The following is a 9,469-nucleotide window of genomic DNA, read 5'->3' as shown; positions in this document are numbered from 1 at the left end:
GCCCACGGTAATTGACATTTGCGGAAGTGCCAGTAGGGTGATCAGTAGTTCAAGGTCATTTTTGGCTACACAAGGAGTTTGAGTCTTGCCTGAGCTATGTGAAACCCTGTCTCAAACAATTTTGAAAAATTGGGCTCGCTGATATACATAAATGAAGAGTTTATTGACCTAAAGAAATCCAGTTCTTCTTCAGGGACATGTTTGCAGAGGTACGCAGAAGCCTCTACAAAACTAGTGCTCAGAGAAGTTTCTGACATTTGTCTTCCTAGAGGAGTACTGACTCCCACAATGCACAGCTTCACCTCGTAAATAACTTGCTCTACCATAGTGTTCTAACACTGGGCCCTGTGTACAATCCCAGCACGCAGGAAGTAGAGGTAAGAGGACTGAGGGCTTGAGACCAGCCTTGCTACAGGGTAAATACCCTGCTTCAAATGACACAGGGAGGTTAGGTTTCTTCAGAAGGGCTTCAGGCACCAGGTCATGAAGGAAGTGTTTTTCCTTCTACAGACCTTCTCAGGAAGAGTGAAAGTTGAATCAGATAGGGAGGAAGCAAAAGGGAAAGACTTAAAACCACTGTCTTTTGGAGGATTGCTCTACATATTAATGTGGTTAATGTGTTTGATTCCTTTGTCCTTTATACTGGGATTCAGAGAAGCACCAGCTCCCAGCCTTGCCCATCCAGGCCCTCCTCTTCCAGGCTACTGTAGTCTCCTCTTAAGGTTGAGTGTTCTTCTGTCCTTAGGAGGTGCTGGTCAGAGGGAAGGGGCTCAAAGGGAGGCCATCCCCAAGACTGATGAAGAAGGTGGTATCCAGCTGCTTCTGGAACATGGTCAGGGAGACACAGTACTGAGGATGGGGGCTATTTTCTCCAGCTCTGCCTGGGTGCTCACAGATCCTGCTTCAGTCGGCCTGTACTGGAAGCACAACGGAAGCCTAGGTTGTCTGAGGCTGAATCCGGAGTGTTGCCCATCCTGTAGGACAGCAGGAAAAGAGCAGACATACTGTTGGGGTCTGCTGTGAAAAGAGCTGCTGTAGTGGTCTGAATGAGAATGGCTTCCATAGAGAATGGCGGTAGATATTGAATGCTTAGTCACTAGGAACTGTTTGGGAAGGATTAGAAGGACTGGGAGGTGTGGCCTTGTTGGAGGAAGTATGTTACTAGGGATTGACTTTGAGGTTTCACAAGCCCACTACAGACCCAGGCATGGTGGTGTACACCTGTAATCCCAGCACTCAGGGAGGCAGAAGCAGGTGGATCTCTGTGAGTTTGAAGCCAGCCTGGTCTTCAAAGCGAGTCCAGGACAGCCAAGGCTACACAGAGAAACCCTGTCTCGAAAAACAACAAATAAACAAACTAAAAAACCTACAACAGGGGTTGGGGATTTAGCTCAGTGGTAGAGCGTTGCCTAGCAAGCGCAAGGCCCTGGGTTCAGTCCTCAGCTCTGGAAAACAAAACAAAACAAAAACCTACAACAGATTCAGTGTCTGTGCCTGCCTGTCCTCCCTACCCCCTGCTGCCCGTGGATCAGGATGTAAAGATCTCAGCTGGGATTCCAGCTCCATGCCTGTCTGCTCCCTGCCATGATGATCATGGACTAGCCCTCTGAAACTGTAAGCCAGCCCACAACTAAATGCTTTCTTTTATAAGAGTTGCATGGGTCATGGTGCCTGTTCACAGCAACAGCAGAGGAACTAACACAGCTGGTCTGAGGGCAAGTCTGGCTAGTGTGCCACTAGGGGTAAGGAGACAGGGTGCGGAGGTGAGTGGCCACAAAGGATCGCATGGAGGGTGATCTTAGTGACCACGGATGAGCAGCTCCTACTCTTAAGTTTAGCACAACAGCTCAACGCACCTGCAGGTGAGAGATGAGTTTCAGAGCACGCAAGGGCTGTTCTTGGTTGTCAACTTGACTACATCTGGAGTTAATGAAAACTCAAAAAATGGAGGGACACACTTGTGAGGGACTTTTGCTTAACCTGAATTAGGAAGATCCACGTCTATTTCCGAATCTTTGAGGTGGTAAGACACACCTTTAATCCAGATCTTTTGAGGTCTATTCTGGGCCACAACTTCTGTTACAATCCTTTATATGGGAAGCTTTTGTTCCTTGCCTGCTTGCTCTCACCTTGCCGGCAAGTCCATTTCTGCACTGGCATTAGAGCCTACTTCTTTGGGATTCCAGCATCTACTGGAGATCAGCTGAGACATCCACTCTGGATGTCTTGGGCCTTCTGTGCACAGGCAGCCATTGTTGGATTCGCTGGACCATAGCCTCTAAGTCATTCTAATAAACCGCCTTTATATCTACATACATATAAATTCATTCTGTAAGTTCTGTTACTCTAGAGAACCCTGACTAATACACAGTAGTTAGTCTGTGCTGACAGGCATGGCCTTACTATCTTCCGAACCTATAGTCTGAAACTACAAAGCCTGAAGAGTCTTGGTTAAGGCAGAGCAAATCAAATCTACAGTGAGTGAAGCAGAGGCCCCAGAGATTAGAAATCAACGATGGGGGCAACCACTGATCACTGTCTGAAGTGGGCATCTCCAGCACCTCCCTGACAAGATGACTGTAGTAATGACACTGATATGCAACTCCATCTCTTTCCCTCTGCCCTGCTGTGTGTGAGAAGGGAGCCTGTGAATGAGGTTGGCAGTCAGTTCCCTTAGTGCCGCTCAATCCCAGGAAGAGTCCCCATGCTGTCTCGTGTTTATTTCTCATGGTCAATAGTGCCCGCTTGCTTCTCTTACAACTTTCAGTGAAGCTTGGGAATGAAAATGTGAACTGGATACAAAGAGAGGTGGGTGAGGAAGGGACTGGAGTGAAAAATGGGATGGGGTGCAGGAGCAGCTCCTGTCTCAGCTCTGGGCCACTTGGGCCCACCCTCAGCCATGGCTACAGAGGCTTGTGGTCCCCTGACCCTTACCTGGTGGTGACCCGAGCACGGTGATTGGCTGAGCCATCTGCTGTGTCAATCCATGATGCTCCCCGGAGGACACGCATGTCCTGGCCAGCAGCTTGGTATGTGGACGCCGTCCATTCCCACACATTGCCCATGAGATCATACAGTCCTACAGCAAAGCATTAGCCCATCAGATGGGGAAATAGGGGACTCTCTCCCACCAAATACCCTGTGAGGTCAGGGGAAGAAGTTTTCTCTTGTCACCTTGTCAGACCTAGTACACAAGATCTTACTTACCATAGTTGTTCTGTGGGGGGAAAGCATTCACTGGTGACAGTCCATGAAAACCATCTTCAGCTGTGTCACCTTTGGGGAACTTTCCCTGACAAGAACAAGGGAAGTGAAAGATTTATCAGCCTGTCCCAAGGCAGGTGCTCCTGTCTCAGGGGAAAACCAGGCTCACTGCACCCTGCTGCTTCATGGGGGAAGGACAGTGACCTCAGGTTCCTTACATGGTGCTTTGGAAAGAGCACTGTCTCCACCCATCTAGGTCCTTCGTCCCCTGCCAGGGACAGAGGCTCTAGAGCCATGCTCTCCCATATGTCCTGCTTTTACTTACATACACCACCTACATCTCTTGATGTGATTTTTTTCAACTTTACTTTTCTTCTCATCAAAAGTGGGGTTCTGGGGCTGGGGAGATGGCTCGATGGGTAAGGCGTGTGCTGTGTAAACATGAGGACCTGAGTTCATATCCTGGGGACCCATATAAAAGCAGGGCATGGGAGCATGCATCTGTAACCCAAGTTCTGAGAGGAAGAAATAGGCAGATCCTGGAGTCTGGTTGGCTAGTCAGTCTATGAAATGAAGTGCTCTGGGCTGGAGAGATGTCTCAGAGGTTAAGAACATTGGCTGTTCTTCCAAAGGTTCTGAGTTCAATTCCCAGCAACCACATAGTGGCTCACAACTATCCATGAAATCTGGTGCCCTCTTCTGGCATGCAGGTGTACATGCAGACAGAATGCTGTATAAATAGCTCCAGCTTCCACTGAGAAATCCTGTCTCAAAAATACTATGGAGTGGCTATTAGGTGGCTCTGCTCCTCCAGAGGACTTGGGTTCAATTCCCAGCAAAAACACGGCATTTTGCAAATGTCTGTAGGTCCAGTTCCAGGGGATCCAGAACCATCACACAGACATACATGCAGGTGTAACACCAATGCACATAAAAATAAATAAATCTTAAAAAATATATAGCATGCAATGTGCTTGCAGAGGACCCAAGAGAACCTGAGTTCTGTTCCCAGCACCTATGTCCTGAAACTTGCTCTGTAGACCAGGCTGGCCTAACTCAGAGATCCTCTGCCTCTCTGCCTCCCAAGTGTTGGGGTTAAAGGCATGCACCACTGCCACCTGGCTAAAAATACTATTTAAAAAAATTTATTAATTTTCATTTTATGAACATTGATTGGCTTAAATCCTAAAACTATAAAGCGGAGAAGCAACCGAGGAAGCTATCATAGGGGAGCCACTAGTTTCCACACATACCTACCTGCACACACATGCACAGATCACACACATGTCCGACAAACGACAAGTGCAGCTACCTCTACCCTAGAGAAGCTCCTCCTACCCGAGGGAAGATGGCTGGGCTGTGATTTCCTAAGCACTAAGTGACAGTCTGTTACACTTCTCGCTTTTAAGTGAGTGTTGAACAACGCTGTAAGGGTGTCGGTGAGATGAAGGTCTCTGCTGCCAAAGCCCCTGACCAGCATGAGAGGAAGAGAGACCCAACTCCCATAAGCAGTCCCCTGACTTCCACAAGTGTGCCAGGCCATGCACACACCGGCATGTCATATTTTATTTTGAGACAGGGTTTTGCTACCGTACATTCACCTTCTCAGGAAGACCTTGATCTTGTGATCCCGCCTGGACAAACTGTCACCCATGTCCTGGGCCCTTAGCAGTGCTCCATCCAGCACTCTTAGTGCCACCAGGGACTGAGACAGAACCTCTTCACGGCTCAAGGCTTGGGGAGGGAGGAAGGCAGGTCTTACCTGCCACAAGTTGGTGCGGTTGGGCTGGAACCGGTTGCCCCATGGATAAAGCTGACCTGCAGGATGCCAAAGAGACAAAAGAGAAAGAACTGGGTGGAAAAGTTAATTAACTAATTAATAGGGCCAGGAAACCAGAAGAAGGCAGGAGGGGGTGAGGACGGGAGACGGACATCACTTCCTTTTATGCCATCATAGCCCTCCCCCAACCTGAGAAGCTAGATTACATGACATTGCTGGACACACAGACAATGGGAGAAGGCGAGAGGAGCCTGTTAGTTGCACTCAAAGGGCATACATCAACAGGCAGGAAGCAATCTCAGTTGTCATTTTAAAAAACTGATCATTGATATTCCCTTGCTGCCGGACAGTGGCGGTGCACACCTTTAATCCCTGCACTCAGGAGGCAGAGGCAGGAGGATTTCTGAGTTTGAGGCCAGCTTGGTCTACAGAGTGAGTTCCAGGACAGCCAGGGCTACACAGAGAAATCCTGTCTCAATTAAAAAAAAAAAAAAAAAAAAAAAACACAAATATAACCTTGTGTTCATGGAGAGTATAGATTCGCTTACATGTGGGAAACTGTTTCCATTCTAAGTCAGGGCGCAGGATGACAGACTTACGAGCAAACCAGTGATGTCTAACAGTAACTCCTCCCTCCCACTCATGGTGATGTTTCTTCCTCAGCCTATCAAGTGTTGTAATTCCAGGCATGAGCTAACAGGCCTAAACAGTGACTCTTTAACTCCTAGTGGAAAGGAGGTGAAGTTTTTGGTAGCTCTTCTTTGCCCCTAACCTATATTGTTGTAATTATATTTTTTTAAATGTAATTAAGCTAAATGTGGTGCCTCACAGCTGTTATCTTCTTTTTGAGACTGGTCTCACTATATAACTCCTGCAGGAGGATTGCTGGGCTACAGAGGGAGAACCTTTCTATCTCTTTCTCTATATATGTCATATATCCCCCCCCCCCATTTTTTTCCTTTAGTCAGGGTTTCTCTGTGCAGCCCTGGCTGTACTGGAATTCACTCTATAGACCAGGCTGGCTTTAAAGTCACAGAGATCCATCTGCCTTTGCCTCCAGAGTTCTGGGATTTAAGGCCTGTGCCACTATGTCTGGCTTTCTAAGAGTATTTTTTTTTTTTTTATTTCTTTATTTTACATATGAGTGCTCTATTTGCATGTACATCTGCATGACAGTAGAGGGCACCAGATCTTATTATAGATGGTTGTGAGCCACAGTGTGGTTGCTGGGAACTGAACTCAGGACCTCTGGAAGAGCAGACAGTGCTCTTAACCTCTGAGCCATCTCTCCAGCCCCCTCTAAGAGTATTTTTTAAAATAGTTTATTTTTATTTTATGTGCTTTGGTGGTTTGTCTGAGTGTCTATCTATGAGAGAGCGTCAGATCTTAGAGTTAAAGACAGTTGTGAGCTGCCATGTGGGTGCTGGGAACTGAACTGAGGTCCTCTGGAAGAGCAGTCATTTCTCTTAACCACTGAGCCATCTCTCCAGCTCCTCTAAGAGTATTTTTTAGGGCCTCAAGATGGCTGAGCAGTTAAGTATGTTTGCCACTTTTCCAGAGCATGTTAGTTCAGTTCCAGGATGCACATCTGGCAACTCACAAACATCTGTAACTCCAGTTCCAAGAGACCCAGTTTCCTCCTCTGGCCTCTAAGGGCACCTGTACACATGACACATACACAAATGAAAAGGAAAAATATTTTAAAGGAATAAAAAATTTAATGTATTTTTTTAATTAAAAAATTTAAATTGTTTTATGTGTATGCATGTTTTGTCCACATGTATGTCTGAGCACCACATGCACACAGTGCCCATGGAGGCCAGGAGAGGTCATCTCATCTCCTGAATTGGAGTTGTAGATGGTTGTAAGCCACTATGGGGGTGCTGGGAATTGAACCCAGTTTCTCTGGAAGAGCAGACAGTGCTCTTAACTGCTGAGCCCTTTCTCCAGCCCCCTAACATCTGTTTTTCTCTCCAGCCTTCTGACGTCTGTTTTTCCAGTTTTTAGTGTTTACAGCATGATGTGACTGATCTAAACCTAAACCAACTCAGAGATGAAATCTCAGAACAGCAACTGGTCAGTCTGGCAGTGATGCAGCTCTGAAGGGAAAGGCCTCCCTTACAGAAGTGTTAACAGCCCTGCCCCTGCTGCTGCAGGGCAAGGTTTCCCCAACACAAGTGCCAAGAGTTCTGCTCCAGGAGGAGATGGCTTCCCCAGTAAAAGTGTTACAGCTCTGCTCCAAGAGGTACCCTGGCAATCGGGAGCCAAGGGATCACTGAACACAACAAACCTTACACTCATTTATTGAAAGGGAGAAACCCCAAGGGTGGCCTCCTCTGTTTGGGCAAGAAGCAGCAGAGAACTGAGCAGAAGGCAAGATTTATATAGAATATAAACCTCTGGGCAGCTCAGAGACTGTTTCGAGATTGTTTAGGGCTCTTCGCCCTTTTATTCTACACTGTCACCCACGTTAAAAATCATTAATGTAACCCGGAGAGTGGGTGCGCACACCTTTAATCCCTGCACTCGGGAGGCAGAGGCAGGCAGATCTCTGTGAGGCCAGCCTGGTCTACAGAGTGAGTTCCAGGACAGCTAGCGTTACACAGAGAAACCCTGCCTCAAAAACAAAACAAAATTTTAAAAAATCACTACTGTAGGGGACTCGGATCTTCCCCACCCTTTCAAGACAGGGCAGGAAGATGAGTAAGAGAATGGCAGTGGTATCCACATTACCCTTCAAGCCCCCTCGGGCCGCAAACTCCCATTCCTCTTCTGTAGGCAACCGTTTCCCCCTCCACGTGCAGTAAGCACCAGCGTCATTCCAGCTCACGTGTACCACCGGAAGCTCCAGTTTCTCTCGGATTCCAGAGCCGGGACCTGCAGGCTGACAGCCAGGGTGAAGTGGGGCAGGTTTCTGAGATCTCGATAAAGGCTGAAAAGGGCTTGGCTTGGGGTGACTCAGTTCAGCTTTTACACCGGTTAGAGGAAGGAAGTCGGGAAAGATGGCTCGGTGAGTGAGAACAGTGGTTGCACACACCTGTAATTCCAGCACTCAGAAGGTTGAGGAAGGAGGAGCCGGGGCTATGGAGTGAGGTGCCATTGGAGAAGAGGGAGGAGGGAGACAAAAAGATTCCTCAGTAAAGAGAGCAGTAGGTAATAAAGCAAGAAACTAGAGCAGAGGGAACAAGGTTACTCCTGAAATGCCTAAGTAGCTCCTTAAAATTCATTCCCGGCAGGGCGTAGTGGCGTATGCCTTTACTCCTAGAACTCAGAGAAAGAGGCAGGAAGATCTCCGAGTTCCTGGCCAGCCTGGTCTACAGAGCCTGCTTCTGGCCAGTTAGGGCTACACAGAGAAACCTTAAAAATAAAATAAAATAAATAAAAACAAATAGAAGCACCACTTCAGTATTCCTGGACAAGCTAGAATTGGTTTAGAGAAGCCAAATTTCATGAATGAAATTCCGCAGTGGTAGAAAATGAGGCGGAGGAAGCAGTACTCACCTGCCTCCAAAATGCCTTTTGTACTGGTATCCACCATAGAAGAGACTGCAAAGACAGAAACAGCATGAGTGCAAGACAATCTGACCCTAGCAAGGACCCTTCTTGACTCACCCTGGAAGCAGAACACAGACTGTGGGCTGTGGAAGAAATTATTTTATTTTTTTTGAGACAGGTCTCACTATGTAGCCTGGATGGCCTGGAACTCACCACGTAGAGGGGCCAAACTCAGAGATCCCTCCACCTCTGCCACCTCTGGGACTGAATGTATACTTGACCACACCTGGCTATAGATGGAATCTTTTTACGGTGATATTCTGACCCGGGTACGGAGGTGCACGCCTGTAATCCTAGCACTCAGGGAGGCAGAGACAGACTGGTCTACAAAGTGAGTCCAGGACAGTCAAAGCTACACAGAGAAACCCTGTCTCAAAAAACAATAAATAGGGGAGAGGGACAGGGGAAAAAAAAAAACAATAAATAAAGAAATAATGAATCAACCAAACACAAATAAATAAAGTGATATTCTGGAGTTGGGTGTGTAGCTAAGTTGGCAGAATGCTAGCCTAGCATGCATGAAGCCCTGGGTTGGGTCACCAGCACTGCATAAACCCAGGAGGACAGTGTACACCTGTCCTCTCAGCGCTTAGGAGGCAAAGGCAGAAGGATCCAGTGTTTCAGATCATCTTTCACTATATAGTGAATCTCAAAAAACCATAAAAATAAAAACAAACAAACAAAAAAACCCAAAAACAAAATACCTAGAGCAATGCTGGGCAGTGGCAGCGCACACCTTTGATCCAGCACTTGGGAGGAGGCGACAAGTGAATCTCTGAGCTCAGTGCCAACCTGGTCAACATCACGAGCTCCAGGGTCTATACAGTGAGACATTGTCACAGAACAAAGAAACAAAGACATCCCCACCTACATAAAACACAATAAAGCTAAAGTGAAGGGCTATCTTTTTCTTTTTGTCCTCTCTTTTTT

The 9,469-nt window shown here is 47.2% G+C and overlaps 1 protein-coding gene across 1 annotated transcript; it reads right to left on the bottom strand.

Annotated features, from left to right (window-relative positions):
• Positions 1-144: 144 nt before the first annotated feature.
• Positions 145-9,432, bottom strand: Sumf2 (sulfatase modifying factor 2). The gene is made up of 6 exons (XM_055606365.1): positions 8,486-9,432; positions 7,718-7,868; positions 4,967-5,022; positions 3,208-3,292; positions 2,935-3,079; positions 145-974 (listed from the first exon to the last, which is right to left on the bottom strand). The coding sequence occupies exons 1-6, from the start codon at positions 8,549-8,551 to the stop codon at positions 890-892; spliced, it is 588 nt and encodes a 195-aa protein (XP_055462340.1). The 5' UTR covers positions 8,552-9,432; the 3' UTR covers positions 145-889.
• Positions 9,433-9,469: the final 37 nt, after the last annotated feature.

The sequence above is a fragment of the Psammomys obesus genome, unplaced genomic scaffold, assembly GCF_907164565.1.
Source record: "Psammomys obesus unplaced genomic scaffold, mPsaObe1.curated_primary_1811, whole genome shotgun sequence".
Classification (NCBI taxonomy): domain Eukaryota; kingdom Metazoa; phylum Chordata; class Mammalia; order Rodentia; family Muridae; genus Psammomys; species Psammomys obesus.
The sequence above is the reverse complement of the archived record's forward strand: the minus strand, read 5'-3'. Positions and strand labels throughout refer to the sequence as shown.

Bases quoted from the DNA above. Each gene is read 5' to 3' on its own strand.
- Sumf2 (XM_055606365.1), bottom strand. From the start codon at position 8,551: ATGCTGTTTCTGTCTTTGCAGTCTCTTCTATGGTGGATACCAGTACAA. The intron at 3,080-3,207 runs GTAAGTAAGATC...GCTTTGCTGTAG, and splicing joins CCCCCCACAGAACAACTATG to GACTGTATGATCTCATGGGC. The intron at 975-2,934 runs GTAAGGGTCAGG...GCTGTCCTACAG, and splicing joins CGTGCTCGGGTCACCACCAG to GATGGGCAACACTCCGGATT.